We start from the raw sequence: 17,093 nt of genomic DNA on the forward strand, positions 1-17,093 counted from the left end.
TTTCCAAACGGAAAATCCTGACCCCCCTAGACCCGCCCAATTCTACCCATCCCCGCCCCCATTACACCCTAGTCCTGCCCCAGTCCCACCCTAGCCCCACCCCTGCTGCCTGCCCGACGGGGATTTGTGGGGAGGGTTCACTATGGGGAATGTCAAACTAGGAAGCTGAATAGGAAAGAATGAAGATCACTGGACAGAATCTGGAAAGAAAAGATATTGTATTTAAATGGAATTCGATAAGAAACGGGATGAAATCTTGAAATCCCAACTGGATTGTAGCTTTCAAGGACTACAGTTACCCCTGCTGTAGCGTGACACATGGGAAATGGGCATGGACAGACAAAAATGAGATGTCCTCCTCACATGTATGTAACCAAAGAAAAAAGGCAACGTTATGAAGCTTAGGAGATGCTGTTGGTTTGGCGACATGCTACTGTGAGCTTCATAACATTTGTCAGAGTTTTCTACTCTCGCATAACAGACCTGTGTGTCCCACTATATTCTGGGTGCCATGTTGGTGGGGGCACCAGCACCCCTTCCTCTCTGCCCCGCCTCTTCCCACTCCTCCCCTCGCCACACGTGTGCCCCCCTTCCCCTTACCTGCCGCCAGCACCAACTTTTGCGTGCTCCTCGTGACTGCTCGTCTCTCCCGCTGACATCAATTCTGGGTGCCACGCATTGGAAGTGACGTCAGCGGGAGAGACGACGGGGTCACGAGAGGAGCACGTTGAAGTTCTTGGTGCTCGTGGCAGTGAACAACTAGAGGTATGGGGAAAGGGAAGGAGGGTGGGCGTGTGGCAGGGAAGGATCAGCGGAGGAGTGGAGACGAGGGTGAGGGAGTGGTATCCCGCCCCGGGCGCCTTGCACCCTCGCTACACCGCTGCCCATAGTGTCCTGCATCAGCTTAGTCATATTCCCTCGAATTCTATATATGGTGCTCAGAATTGCATCTGGAAACTTGGGTGCATGCCCAATTTGCATGTGCAATTTAATTACATATCAAGCTAATTAGTGCTCATAATTGGATGCTAATAATTATCAGCGCTAATTGGCATTAATTAAAATTTATGAAATGCATTTTTAGGTGCCAGGATCTATGTGTATATTTTATTTGTGGCTCCAAACATGAGGCGTGGCCACTGGAGGCTCATGGGTGCTTCAGGAGTATTCATGTAATTTATGTGCACAGTTATAGAATAAGGGGGATCTGCACCTATTTTAGGTGTGAGGATTTACACGAAGGCTTAGGGCTCCTTTTACGAAGTCGCGTTAGCAGCTTCAGCGCGTGTGACTTTTAATCACGCGCTAACTCCGCGCTAGCCAAAAAACTACCGCCTGCTCAAGAGGAGGAGGTAGAGGTAGTGCAACCGGCGGTTTAGCGCATGTTAAACCGCTAACGCGGCTTCGTAAAAGGAGCCCTTAGTTGCATGGATCCTGGCGTTATGCACCGTTCTATAAACAGCATCTAACTTTGAGCACCATTTATAAAATAGCGCTTAGCATTTTTTTTATATAGAATTTGTTTCATTATGTAATTATGATTTGGGGATCCTTTTGTAAAGGTGCATTAACATCTTAATAATGTTAAGATGCCCACAGGAATATAATCATTTGCATGCGCTAAATCGGTTAGCACATCTTTGTAAAAAGACTCCTTAATTTGCTCAGTAATTTTAATATCCACTTCAAATAAAGCATTATGCTTTTCGAATGTCCCCTCTTTTACAAACGTGTAGCGTGGGTTTTAGCGCCGGCAGTGGCGGTAACTGCTCCGACGCTCATAGGAATTCTATGAGCATTGGAGCAGTTACTGCCGCTGCCGCGCTAAAACCCACACTACGCATTCATAAAAGAGGAGGTAAATGTACGTATACTTCCAAATAATGTTGGTATATTCCAATGACTCATTCATATTTATAGCACTTTCTATGTTACAGATAACTGCATAGAAGTTTAGAAATGTTGTCTTTATGAGACAAGGTTCTAGATAGAATGAAGACATTTTTCAACTCAGTAAAGCTGTGTACCTTTCACCAGAGGGACTATTTCAAATTGCTTTTGCTCTCGTTTCAGCCCATTTCTGGAGTGCAGCAGCAAGTGGAAAGGCAAGCAAAGGCTTTCCTTTCCCTGGGGAAGATGCCAGAAGTTCAAGTCAGCAGACGCAGATCCAGCGGGGAAAAATCGTGGCTATGGTTTGCAACAGTGAAGTCTCTGATTGGAAAAGGGGTTATGCTCGCTGTCAATCAAGGCAAAGTACTAACTAACGTGCTGAACATTGCAAATGAAGACTGCATAAAAGTGGCAGCTGTTCTGAATAATGCCTACTATCTAGAGAACTTACATTTCACTGTCGAGGGGAAAGACACTCACTATTTCATCAAAACCACTTCACCAGAAAGTGACCTTGGCACCTTGAGACTGACAAGTGGGCGTAAGGCTTTGGAGAACGGCATTAATGTCACCGTTTCCCAGTCTACCACTGTGGTGAACGGTAGGACTCGTAGGTTTGCTGATGTCGAAATGCAGTATGGGGCTTTAGCTCTCCATGTTCGCTATGGCATGACACTTGATGAGGAGAAAGCACGAATATTAGAGCAGGCAAGACAAAGAGCTCTTTCGAATGCATGGGCTAGAGAGCAACAAAGAGTGAGAGATGGAGAAGAAGGTGCCAGATTATGGACAGAGGGCGAAAAACGGCAGCTGCTAAGTGCCGGAAAAGTGCAAGGATATGATGGATATTATGTACTTTCTGTGGAGCAATACCCAGAGTTAGCAGACAGTGCTAACAATATACAGTTTCTTAGACAAAGTGAAATAGGGAAAAGGTAACACACTAGTCCAACCAAGGCTGCCAAAGAGACTGTGTACAAATGTCTTCTCAATAAAGGAGATGGCAATTTTTTTGTTTTGTTTTATTTTGCTGCATTACGACTTGAGCCTAAACTACAAGTTTGCTCAGATTTTTTTCTGTAGCACAATGATTGGACTCTAATAAAGAAGGAGCCTTCTGGGAGAATATGGCCAAAAGCAAAACTTTTTCTTTCTTCGAATGACCTTAATGGTGAATCTGCTTTAAAGAATATGTTTACACATACATACCACTGCACTCAGTTGGACTGGAAAGTACAAAGGCCTAAGGATTTTGCTGTAGGCTACATCTTCTGTTCTTTGAAGCACTGTAATTAGCTAAATAAGGATCCATACAGAGTCTCCAAATATTACTGAATTGATGAACTTTTGCATACAAGAAGTAGACTCTTTCCTTATCTCTCTCTGCATAGGATGTGGTATATATATCTGTTAATTTTCAAATGTGGAACAAAATTACTGTTTATAGATAACTCAAACTGCTTTTACTGTGCTGCTTTCTAAAAGGACTTGGCACAAGTGACTTTAAACTACCCTGGGAAATTTAATAATGGATTTTACACTGCTAACATGGTTTGCTTTGACAAAATAATCATTGACAGGTAGAGTTCTTGTCACGTACAAGCAAATGCAGCTCCGATTTTTTTTGTAAAATATGGGAGACAAGTTGTTTATGGATTTTTATATGAACTACAATTTACTGTACATCAAATATTTAGTCTCAGAGGAGTTAATTTATGTAAAGTGTTTCAAGAAGTTTATACTTAAAAATAAAAGTATAAAAATATAAAATTGTGTGTGTGTTTTTAACGTTTCATTATGTTGCATTTCTTCCAATTTTACGATTGCCTTGTTCTGTGCAGCTGTAATGATTTATAACTATAATGCTCTAAAATGTTAATATTTTTGTACTGGGATTTAAAAATGGCATCTTAATCTAGCTATTCCAAATGGATAACATAGATCTCTGTACTCCAACTATGATTTTCTTCTCTCTCTGGGGTCTTTTTACTAAGGCGTGCTAGCCTTTTTACCACGCGCTAAATGCTAACGCGTCCATAGACTATAATGGATGCATTAGCGTTTAGCTCACACTAAAATGGCTAGCACGCCTTAGTAAAAGGACTCCTCTGTTTCTTGTGAGCATGAAAGTATGAATCTACAGTACAGCAAGAAAGTTATCTCATTTATGATGTTGGAAGAATGCCATGAGTTGTGTTTTCCTTGCTTTCAGCCAGCTCTATTATATGAAATAAGCACTTAAATTCTTATCAAACTACTTTTATTTTAATGTGCTTGGCATTGTGTATTACTTGTATTGTTGCATAAACAGGGACAGTATGGTATATCCCAGATGCTTGGAAAAGCATGAGGAGGGAATAAGTATGTACCTTTTCTCCTTCACAACCAACAGATTCAGGAGAACCTCACATCTGAACTTTGTTTCTCCACCGGTTAGAGGTTGTAAATTTAAAAGTCATCACCAACATCTTTTCTCACATCAAGCAGCATTATGCTCGTGCCTGCTACTTATAGGGAATTCAGGAAACGCCTAAAAACAAATCTGTTCCTGAAGTACTTAGGTAACTGACCTACACAATCTCAACAAATGATCTTTAGAACTGTTATTCACTAACTCTGAACTTTGTTTATTCCACTCAGTCTGTAATATCTTTTAATCATTGTAAACCGCATAGAACTTCATGGTCCTGCAGTATATAAACTGTTGTTATTATTACCTCTACTGTCTATATTAATTTTGACATTTTTATCCTTTCACAAAAAGAAATAGGAAGATTAATCAATTTTGTCCATGAAATGCTGTCCTGATGAAGTTGCACTAAGATGTATACAGTACGTCTGTATAGGAACCTTGATATAGAATAGCAAATTAATATGTACAGTATTTGCTGTATCCTGTAAGCATAAATCTTGACAAATATTCAGTATGGTAGGATAAATAGTTTTCTACATTATTTGCCAAGATACTATAGTGCAAGCAGGGAGAACAGTAGGTCAGGACAAAAGGCTTTCCACCAGAGCCAACTGGGTGACATCAGTAAATCTTTATTCCAGTCCAAAATAAACACACAGAAAAAGTAGACCTGACACAGCAATGTGCTTCGGCGAACCAGTCCGCCTCATTTGCTCTTGTAGCTACACTTGTGCATACAGGCTTGCTTTTTCCAGTTTGTTCTTATTTGATGCTTTTATCTTGTTTCATGGAATGATTTCTATTTTAGCAATAATAAGTACACAGTGACCCCTGATGCAGTTGGACTGATTCGCCAAAACTCAGTGCTGTGTTGGGTCTACTTTTTCTGTGTGTTTATTTTGGACTGGAATATTTTTGTCCTGTCCCACCATTCTCCCTGCTTGTACTTTGTTCGTGGGTCATTTCTTCTGTTGGGACTTTTTATGGCATTAAGATACTATAGTGCCCCCTATGGCTATGCACATGATATGGAGGCATATTTTCAAAGCACTTAGAGTTACAAAATTACGTAGCAATCTATGGAACGTTGTCAGTTTAAGTGCTTTGAAAATGAGCCCCATGAGGATATACAGGAATCAATTGCATAGATTAAAGGTGGCTGTGAAATCTCCATTATTTTTTAAGTTCAATAAGTTTTTATTAAGATTGTATTTCATAACATAAAATAATACAGATGTAAAACATCAAAACATTGCATCCATACGCATATTGATACATATCATATCAGAAAGCAATGCCCCAAACCAGGGGATTAATAATATAAAGGATTAGAATTTCCAGGAAGAGGGAAAAGAAAAAAAAAAGGGAGAAATGAACAGATCAGTATATCTTATACTTAAACAGTGATGTAATGACTGTACACAATCTAAGGAGAAGCACGTACCCTAATAATGCATCAATAACATTGAGATAATGCTGCATAGAGGAAATATGATTATCGATAATAACATCAGGTATGGTCAAAGAGCATATTAATGTAATTTCATCTTGAATGATAAGAACTATGCTAGAGATTTAAATGGAGAATCAGCATATTGTAATAATGGAGCCCAAAGCCTGTTAAATTTATGCATCAAGCCTAATCTTTCAGCAGCTATTTTTTCGTATTTAACTGTCAGGCAAATGGTGTTCCACCAGTTATCATAGCTCACTCGTTCCAGATCTTTCCAATTAGAAAGGATGATCTTGACCGCAATCAAGAGGAGAAGATGAATAAGACAGTCCTCGTCTTCGTGCAAAAAGTCAGATGATTTGACACTTCCTAGGATAACAGAATTATATGAACAAGGAAGGGACGTTTGAAGTAGCTGATTAATGTCATTTATAACCCTTATCCAGAACTGTTGTAACAACGGACAGTCGAATAGCATATGCTTAAGTGTACCCGGAGAGAAGTTGCAGGACCAACATTTATCCGATTCTCCTGCTTTGAATCGAGCCAGGCGACTAGGAGTCCAATAAGCCCTATGATTGAGAAATAAGGATGTTTGGAGAAAGGATGCAGATTTGCTAATAGAATGAGTACGTGACCACAAATGTTCCCATTGATTTTCATCCAATGACAGGAAATCTCCATTATTTGGTTTCAGCATTATTTCTGTATATGTGATTTTGACCAATTTGTATTTTGAGACATGCTGGTCTATTATTATAAGAAGAGCACAAAATGTTGTCAATGTTTTTCAAACTTTGAAATCAAACTGCAAGTCTCTTACATTGTAAAAATATAAATTTTAAAACAAAGGACATTGGCCTTTTTGGTTTTGAAAACTAATCTGCAATGTGCTCAGGATACCTGATTACTGTGTTAACAAAGAATACTCTCAACAGTGCCGTGTTTTGCATAAAATTAATATTTTGTTTCAAAATAGGTCTTTATCCTATCGTGGCATTTTATTAGCTAAGTATAACACTGGTCAACGAAAAAAAGTTTTTCTTTGTTACTGAGAACTTAAGACGGCAGCGGCGATAACTGCTCCAGCACTCATAGAATTACTCGCTGAAAATATATGACCACATTACCACCACCTTCTGAGATTCACACTGGCTCCCAGTACAAGAATGCATACAATACAAATTCTACTGCACCCTATTCAAAGCCCAAAATGGAAACGGACCAAGCTATCTGAGCAGCCACCTAATCAGGAAAAACACATCCAGACCAAGGAGAACTCATGCACACTTTACCCACCCCCCAATCAAAGGTATACAAAGCAAAAAAAAAATATACAAGTTTCAAGTTTATTAAAAGTTTGTTGTACACGCAATATCAAATACTTCAATGCGTATGACAATTTAAAATTAGGAAACAAAAATAAAACAATTTGTACACATAAACATACAATGTATATACGACGGACTATTAGCCGCCAAAGCAGCAAAACTAGACCGCCACCTCTCCAATCTGCTGACTATGATACCCAACTACAAAACAGTCAGGAAAGAACTTAAAACTTTTCTATTCAAGAAATTTGTCAAATGATGTAACTAAACCTGATCGACCCTCCACAGATCCCGACGCATACTACATCTATTAACCATGTATTCTCCCTGGAAATGCCCAGGCCAACTTGTGTTGTAAACCGCCTAGAACTGAAAGGCATTGGCGGGATAGAAGACACCAATGTAATGTAAAAGAGGAGGGTTAATGACACTGATTTCAGATCTGTAATTGAAATTCAGCTAGCACGTCAGGTTTCTGAGATACACGTTACTAATTTTTTAGATAGTTTGCCATATCGGCACAATATTGCGAGTATGAACTGTGTCCCACCAAATCTGCGTTAAGGAGTTTATTCTGAAAAAAACACGAAGACAATAAAAAGATAATAATAATAATAATTTATTTTTTTGTATACCGCCATACTTGAAAGTTCTAGGCAATCGAATGCAAATACATACAATACAATTAAAACAGTACAAATGCAAGTACATACAATGCAATATAAACAGTACAAATGCGAACATCAGATTTGAAGTTCTGAAGGACCTACAAGAAGAAAGTTGACTATGTTGAGAGATAAAAGAAATTTAAAGGAAGAAAGGATTAAGAACAATTAAGATCCTAGCTTGTTAAATAGATAGATTTTTATCTGTTTTCTAAAGTCTAGATAGGAGGAAGCGTCTAAAGTAATTTTTGCAAGCCATGTATTCATTTTGGCCGACTGGAAAGAAAAGGTTCTCTCTAGGAACCTTTTATACTGACAGAGTTTTATTGAAGGATATGTGAACAAGTGTGCTCTTCGGGAGCTCTTGTTGAAGTGACTCAGAGTAAAATGAGGAGTGAGGTAACCTGGAAGCATACCAAACACTCGCTTTGTAGCAGATACAAGAAAACTTAAATAGTACTCTGGATTCAAATGGTAGCCAATGAAGCTTTTGGTAAAAAGGGGAGATGTGCTCCCATTTTTTTAGACCGAAAATAAGGCTGATAGCCGTGTTCTGGAGGACTCTCAATTTGTTAGTGTTTTGTTTTTTTTAAAAAAAAGCACCCAGGTATATGATGTTACAGTAGTCTAAAATACTTAGAATAGAAGATTGGACTAGCAAACAGAATGAAGCTTCATCAAAGTACTTCTTGATGGTATGGAGCTTCCAGAGCACTGAGATACCTTTCTAAAATATTAAGTTGGAGTGTTTTTCCAGTGTAATGTATTTGTCCAAAGTTACTCCCAAAATTTTTAAGGATTGTTCGATATTGTAATCCAACCCGTTTACATGTATCTTTGAATCTTTAATTTTATCATTGGGAGTTACTAAGAGAAATTTTGTTTTTTCTGGGTTTAATTTCAATATATTTATGCATCTCTTAACTCACACAAAAGTGATGTCAGCATGTTCAGAAATATTTGAGACATTTGCTTTTACTCATGTACTGTACATTTGTCTCTCTTTGCAAGAACCAACAATAGTCTCCCATCATACTGGGAGTGAACTTTCCCTGATATTTGCTTTCCATCACCTTGATATCTTGATGAAATCTTTCAAGTTTTATTAAAATTTTGATGTATCGCAATATCATTAATTCAAAGCGATTTACAATTAAAAACAGGGTCTTAATTATTAACTACAACCGACACAAACGGACCTGACGTACCAATACATAAGGGAAGTAGGGAGAACTACAATAAGTATAGTAAAGAATACATACAAGGAAAACACAAATGGAGGGTAAGAAAGTTTAAAAGTAATTATAAAAGTATAGTAGAAAATTAAAAACTTTTTTTTTTTCCAAATTCTTAAAGCCTAATAAAGAGGATTAATGAGTTTAAGCATCAAATGGGATCATTAGGGATTCCGATAATTAGGTCTCAAAAGCATCCTTGTATAACCAGCATTTTAACAGTCCTTTAAATTTACTCAATGATTTTTCTTCTTTAATAAATGATGGTAGGGAATTCCATATTCTGGGTGCAGTGACTGCAAAAATCGTATCTTGTCTTGTATTTATTATACTAAGTGATGGAATTACTAGAAGGTTTTTGTCTTCAGATCTTAAACTTCTAGTAGGAATATATGGAATAATGTACCTTTCTAAAAATGATGGAACTTTGGTTGTTAATATATTGAATGTTAATATTGCTATTTTGTAGGAGATTCTATGAACAATTGGAAGCCAATGAGCTTCTATAAGAAGAGGCGCTACGTGATCAAATTTTTTCCTATTCGTTATAATCTTAATTGAGGTGTTTTGAATTAATTGAAGTCGACGGATTTCTGTAAGAGCTACTCCTTTATAGAGCGAGTTGCAATACTCTAACTTCGAAATGATCAACAAATGTACAAGAGTGTTCAGCGATGATGGGTCCAAAAAGGGGACGATTAATCTAATCATTCTTAACCTCTGAAAACAACCTCTTACTCCTGCGCTAATTTGATTATGATATGTCAATTTTTGATCCAGAATAACCCCTAGAACTCTAATCATAGTGACTTCCTGCAGTTGATGTTATTTATGTTTATTGAGGTGGTAAGATTTAGTCCTTCTTGCCAAGGGAAGTGTATTATTTTTGTTTTATCTGTATTCATTTCTAGTTTATTTTCATCAAGCCAGTCAGAAATTGTGCTTAATTTCTTATTAATGTTTTGGAATTCCTCGATAGAATATGAGTCTAGTGGAAGCAGGAGTTGCAGATCATCCACGTAAGCGAATGCTGTAAACCCAGTAGATTGACAGAGAGTCAGCAGAGGTGCTAGAAAGATGTTAAATAGTAGGGGAGATAATATCGATCCTTGTGGGATGCCATAGTTGGTAGATATCAGATCTGAAGTGGCATTATTAAAGATAACTTTTGATGATCTTTCCAAAAAATAAGATTGAAACCATTGTAACACAATTTCTGTCTTTCGATAAGAAGATGGTGATCAATGGTGTCAAATGCGGAGGAAAGATCTATGGATATGAGAAGAACAGATCGGTAGTGATCTAAAAAATAAAGGATAGCTGTAGTCATACCAATCATTGAATGTTCTGTTGAGTAGTATTTCCGGAATCCTGTATGGTTAGGGTGTAATGCTCCTGTTTTATCTATAAATTCAGATATCTGATTGAATACTACCTTTTCAATTTAGCTAGGAATGGAATTTTAGCTATCGGTCGGAAATTCGTAATGTTGTTATGATTTACCTTTGGGTTTTTAAGAATTGTTAAGAATTGTTGCCTGTTTCCAGGATTTAGGAAGAAGTCCTGTTTCTAAGCTGCTGGTAAGAATTTTATGAATATATGGCCCTAACTTATTGTACAGACGTTTTAAGACATATGGTGGGATAATGTCTGATTTATTACTTTTTAAGTTTATGGATTGAAATAGCCGTTGTATGTCGCTGATAGATGGTATATTGAACCGGGCACATTTTGAAAAAGGTAGTATATTATCAGATTCTGTCGGGTCTATATTAGTTTTTGATCTGAATTGACTTCTGATGTTGATGATTTTTTCTTTAAAGTAATGTGCTAGAAATGTGCAGTAATTGTAATATCAGAATCTGTATTACTTTGAGATTTAAACATAGTTAATGATTTTAGTATTGAAAATAACATAGTTGAGTTTTTTGCATTTCCAATTCGTTTCTTATAGTACTCTTTCTTTGCAGCATTTATTTTAATCTTATAGTGATTTGCTTGTTCCTGATATTTCCTTTCCCCTTGCTCATCGCTGACATCACCAAGATTGGGTGGGAAGAAGTAGAGGTGAGAATGTAATAAGTGCATTTTAAGTGACATTCTGGTACCCATTAGCTGACATGCTGTCAGCGTGTTCTCCACAAGCTCAGCATAATTCTCTGATTTGTGATTACCAAGAAAATTCTGAACAACCAGCATGAATGCTTCCCATGCTGCTGTTTCAGCTTCTGTTTGAATGCATCATCAAGGATCAGTTTACAGATTTCGGGTCCAACAAAAGCACCTTCTTTGATTTGGGCTTCATTTTTCTCAAAACCAAACATACTTCTTAGGTGCTGAAATGCATCACCATTTCTGTCCATCGCCTTGACAAAAAATTTTTTTCAGCAGACCCAATTTTATATGAAGTGCTGGAAGATAGATTTTTTCATGATGCAGGTGCTTTACATTGTATCTGCCAAAATAATGCTTATATACACTTTGAAGTCTGCTGGACATATTCTTTCACTGATCTTGTGCAGTAAATTGTCTGCAGACATAACAGAAATTATCAGGATGATTAACATAACTTCATCTGTTCATAATAATTATAATATCTTAGACAAAAACAAATAAAATATAAAAATTCACAAGTAGAAAAAGCAGCACAATCACTTTTTAGTGTAAATTTTCAAATTATTGATATATCTGATCAATGAGCTGTCCTAAAAGGCAATATTGTGAAATACTGATGCTTCACGGTAGCGTTATTGACAAAATAATATAAACACAAACTGACGCATAACTTAAAAACAGGATATGATAGGCGAAAACTGTTTGCAGATTTAGAGTCAGCATGTGGCCCTTGTTAAGGTACAGGTGACAGAAATCCAGAAGCAAAATGCTTGTTGACCAGTGTAATCGGCTCCTGCATTTCTTTGCCTATTGAGCTAAGAACTATTCTATCTTATCTGTCATTTTGAAAGGCTTTAAAAAACTCACGTTTAAAAAATTCTTCTCTTAAACTTCCGAGTACATCATTATACTTGTTTTATTGAATTTTGTCATCTGCTTTGAACTTTGCTTAGGGAGTTGGCGGAAAACAAGCACCATTACCATTAACATATCTCAAAAGTTCTTATACGGCCTTATCTACTAATTTGCATGAAAATCAGTAGGACAACGTATGTCTCCTTTTAACAATTGTGATATATAGAGGCTTATTTTCGAAACACTTAGAAACACAAAGGCCCATGTTCTTTAAATTACGCCTTAACTTAGGTGCCTAAGTGCAAAACCCCATTTAAAAAGGTCATAAAATAAAATTCAAGGTGCCTACCAGCACCAAAGAAACTGCCGGAATCAAGCCTATGGAGGTGCTTTATGATGCCTAACGCTAATGTAGGTGTGGCTAATGCCTATAGTGGCATTAGGAATCGTAAAAGCACCTCCATAGGCATGATTCATGTAAAAGGTAGGCACTGGAAATGTAGGCCTTGAAAATCCTGGCCTACATATCCAGCGCCTACCTTTCCCGAAGGCACGGTTCTATAAATGGTGCAAGTTGTATCATTGACACGTAATTTGCAGCCGCTTGTAATGCGGCTGCCAATAATGGCGCCGTTTATAGAATCCGGGCCTAAGTGCCATAAAAACCTATGGTGCTTTATGTGTCTAAATGCTTTGAAAATGAGCCCCATAAGTTTTTTATTTGTTTTTGATTTTCAGTGTATTAAACTATTTACAAGTATATGCACAGTGCATGAACGTTCAAAGGTCAACTTTAAAGTGAATGCATAAAAGCTTGTATGTTTCCCTCCATACCAAGAAGGGATGTTTACAAGGTAATTCTAGAAGGAGCTGCTTAGTTTTATAACAAAGGGTGCATCTTATGGAATGAATATAATGTAATGTAATGTAATTTATTTCTTATATACCGCTACATCCGTTAGGTTCTAAGCGGTTTACAGAAAATATACATTAAGATTAGAAATAAGAAAGGTACTTGAAAAATTCCCTTACTGTCCCGAAGGCTCACAATCTAACTAAAGTACCTGGAGGGTAATAGAGAAGTGAAAAGTAGAGTTAGAGGAAAAATAAAAATAAAATAAACATTTTAACAAGACAGCATTGATCTAAATACTTTGGAAGGTAGAAGAGAGGAGAGAAAGGAATAGAAGCAGAAGGGGGAGCCGTTGAACAGTAGAATTCTGGAGAAATTTAAATGATAGAAATAGAACAAAACAAAGACAAAAGGCAAAACAATAGATAAGATTAAAGATAAATCATAAGCTGGAAAGAAAAATAAAATAAAACTTTGTCTTCAATCCACGGTTTCAGCGTCAGTGATGAAGTGGAGCAAGTAAGTTTAGGAGGAGCGATTGACGTTTCCAGAAAGGGCTTCTTCAGGGAAGAGACTTGGCAGACAGTCCCAGGATGCCTATGTCTCCTCCCCTGCGATGTTCTCCCATCCATGCATTCCCTCCCAGACACACTGCCCGTGCCCCAGCCGCTCCAAGGAGGCTGCCCCAGATGAGGCCCACAGTGAATGCAGGATTCTCTCCTCTGCGGGAAAGCCGCCCGGAGCCGACAGTCGATCTTCTTAGCGGATTGCATGGGGGGAAGAGTTCACACTCTTGGTAGGATCGGGTCTGTGTGCTCTCGGTGGTTGTGGCTGGTTTCGTTGCTGCTTAGGTGTAAAAGCAGTTGATCTCCACTGCTGCTGATATTTAAAAGCAGGCAGATTGATCTCTTCAATGGACTGCAGGGGGAGGAGTTCACACTCCTGGCAGGTTCGGGTCTGTGGGCTCTTGGTGGTTGAGGTAGGTCTCGCTGCTGCTTGTATGTAAAAGCAGTTGTTTTTCTACTGCTGCTGATATTTAAAGCAGGTAGATTGATCTCTTAAACGGGATATAGGGGGAGGAGCTCACATGCCTGGTTGGATCGGGGCAAGGGCTCCTATTATAGGCAGCTGGTCTTGCTGCTACTTAGGTGTTAAAGCAGTTGATCTTCCTAGCGGACTGCAGGAGGTGTGGAGCTCACACTCCTGTCATGATCTGGTCTATGGGCTCTTGGTAGTTGCGGTTGGTCCCAATGCTGCTTAGGTGTAAAAGCAGTTGTTCTCCCACTGCTGCTGATATTTAAAAGCAGTTAGATTGATCTATCCAATGGAATGCTGGGGGAAGATCTTATATGTCTGGCTGGATCGTGGCAAAGGGTTCCCGGTAGTGGCGGCTGGTCCTATTGCTGCTTAGGTGTAAAAACAGTTGATCTTCTTATCGAATTGTAGGGGAGGCGGATCTCACATTCCTGGCAGGTTCGGGTCTGTGGGTTCTTGGTGGTTGCGGATGGACCCGCTGCTGCTTAGGTGTAAAAGCAGTTGTTTTCCCAATGCTGCTGATATTTAAAAGCAGGCAGATTGATCTCTCCAACAAATTGTATGGTGAAGAGCATACACGTCTGGCTGGATTGGGACAAAAGCTCTCGATAGTGGCGGCTGGTCTTGGTGCTGCTTAGGTGTAAAAGCAGTTGATCTCCTACTTCTGATAATATTTAAAAGCAAGCATATTGATTTTTCCAACGGAATGCTGGGGGAAGAGCTTACTTGTTTGGCTGGATCAGGGCAAAGGGCTCTCGGTAGTGGTGGCTGGTCCTGTTGCTGCTTAGGTGTAAAAAACAGTTGATCTTCCTAGTGGACTGCAGGGGGAGGTGGAGCTCACACTCTTGGTTGGATCGGGTCTGTGTGCTCTTGGTAGTTGCGGATAGTTCCGCTGCTGCTGAGGTGTAAAAGCAGTTGATTTTCCTAGCGAACTGCAGGGAGGGTGGAGCTCATATTTTTGCAGGACCGGGACTGTGGGTTTTTGGTGGGTTGGTCCCGTTGCTGCTTAGGTGTAAAAGCAATTGATCTCCCACTGCTGCTGATATTTAAAAGCAGGCAGATTGTCCAGGGAGAGGAGCTCTGCACTCAAACTGCCATCCTCCTCGCCTCCAAGTTCCGGAATGTAACCAACCAACCCCCCCCCCCCCCCGGTACCCTTAAATCAGAGATATATAAAGGCTTTTTTTTTTTTTTTTTTTTTTGAATTGCTGAATTTGAACTAAGAGTAAAAGGTTCAAGAGACTACAAACCAAAGGGCTTGAATATCTAAATAGTATATAAATGCTGTTGAATTAACATAGAAACATGACAGATAAAAGCCAAATGGTCCATCCAGTTTGCCCATCCGCAGTAACCATTATCTCTTCCTCTCTCTGAGAGATCCCACGTGCCTATCCCAGGCTTTCTTGAATTCAGACACAGTCTCTGTCCCCAACACCTCAACTGGAAGACTGTTCCATGCATCTACCACCCTTTCTGTAAAAATGTATTTCCTTAGATTACTCCTGAGCCTATCACCTCTTAATTTCATCCTATGCTCTTTCATTCCAAAACTTCCTTTCAATTGAAAGAAACTCAACTCATGCACATTTATGCCAAGTATGTATTTAAACATCTCTATCATATCTCCCCTCTCCTGCCTTTCTTCCAAAATATACAGATTGAGATCTTTAAGTCTGTCCCCATATGCGATATGACGAAAACAAAGCACCATTTTAGTAGCCTTCCTCTGGGCCAACTCCATTTTTTTTATATCTTTTTGAAGGTGCAGCCTCCAAAATTGTACACAATATTCTAAATGAGGTCTCACCAAAGTCTTATACAAGGGCATCAATACCTCTTTTTCCTACTGGCCATACCTCTCCCTATGCACCCTAGCATCCTTCTAGCTTTCGCCATCATCTTTTCAACCATAAAATCATCACATACAATCACACCCAAGTCCTATTCTTCTGTCACTCCCTAAACTGTACCCTTCCCTTGGGTTTTTTGCAGCCCAAATACATGACCTTGCATTTCTTAACATTAAATTTTAGCTGCCACATTTCAGACCATTTTTCAAGCTTCACCAGGTCTTTCTTAATGTTATTCACACTATCCAGGGTGTCTACTCTATTGCAGGTTTTGGTATCATCCGCAAAGAGACAAATCTTACCCAAAAGCCCTGCAGCAATATCGTTTATAAAAATGTTAAAAACAAGCCCAAGAACAGAACCTTGAGGCACACCACTGGTGTGCCTTTCCTCAGAGCAATCTCCATTGATCACTACCCTCTATCGCCTTCCACTTAACCAGTTCTTGACCCAGCCCGTCACTTTGAGACCCATCCCGAGGGCACTCAGTTTATTTATTAGATCTCTGTGTGGAACACTTTTCTAAAATCTAAATACACCATCTCTAGCGCACATCCTCTATCCAATTCTTTGGCCACCCAGTCAAAGAAATTGATCAGATTTGTCTGACAAGACCTACCTCTAGTGAATCCATGTTGCCTCCAGTCCTGTAATCCACAGGATTACAGAAACTTCACCATTCTCTGTTTAAAAAGCATTTCCATTAATTTGCTTACCACAGAAGTCAGATTTACCGGCCTGTAATTCCCTACTTCTTCCTTAACTTCCATGTTTGTAGAGAGGGACCACATCCGCCCTTCTCCAGTCCTCAGGTACTACTCCCGACTCTAGAGACTCGTTGATAAGGTCAATCAGCTGAGCCACCAGAACTTCCTTAAGTTCCTTCAGCACTCTGGCCCCATCGCTTTGTCTACTTTTATTTTAGCTAGCTCCTCATGAACACAACTCTCTGAAAATCGATCAGGGTCTACCCTCCATCCCTATTCATGTTTGTCTTCTGTGGTCCCTATCTCAGCACTTCAGCTGTGAACACAGAACAGAAAAAACATATTTTTCACTCCATAAGATGCACTTTTCCCCCCAAAAAAGTGGGTGGAAATAAGGGTGCGTCTTATGGAGCGAATATAACCCCCCCACCCCCACCCCCACCCCCCACCCCCACCTCCCCAGTACCTTTAAATCAGACATGTCAGGCCCACTGTTCCTTTCCTCCCTCCATCAGGTGCAGTGCAGCTCCACCAAATGTTAAAAGGAACCACGTCGAAATCGGAGCCCTGTTGCTGCCGCAGCACGTTCCCTTTGCCGTGGTCCTGTACGTCAGAGGAGGGGTGGAACGACGGCAGAGGGAACATGCTACGGTGGTAGCAGGGCTGTTTAGAGGCAGCAGAGAAGGCT

General features: G+C 39.3%; 1 protein-coding gene across 5 annotated transcripts in view; it reads left to right on the plus strand.

Annotated features, from left to right (window-relative positions):
* The window catches only part of TENM3 (teneurin transmembrane protein 3), a 2,583,516-nt gene extending 2,579,867 nt beyond the window's left edge, over nt 1-3,649 (plus strand). For all 5 annotated transcript variants that reach the window (XM_033942956.1, XM_033942961.1, XM_033942964.1 and 2 more), the window contains one exon: nt 2,074-3,649. In XM_033942956.1, the coding sequence (XP_033798847.1) occupies nt 2,074-2,829 (756 nt within the window). In that variant the 3' untranslated portion in view covers nt 2,830-3,649. The remainder of the gene's footprint in view (nt 1-2,073) is intronic.
* Nucleotides 3,650-17,093: the final 13,444 nt, after the last annotated feature.

This window comes from Geotrypetes seraphini, chromosome 1 (assembly GCF_902459505.1).
Source record: "Geotrypetes seraphini chromosome 1, aGeoSer1.1, whole genome shotgun sequence".
NCBI lineage: Eukaryota > Metazoa > Chordata > Amphibia > Gymnophiona > Dermophiidae > Geotrypetes > Geotrypetes seraphini.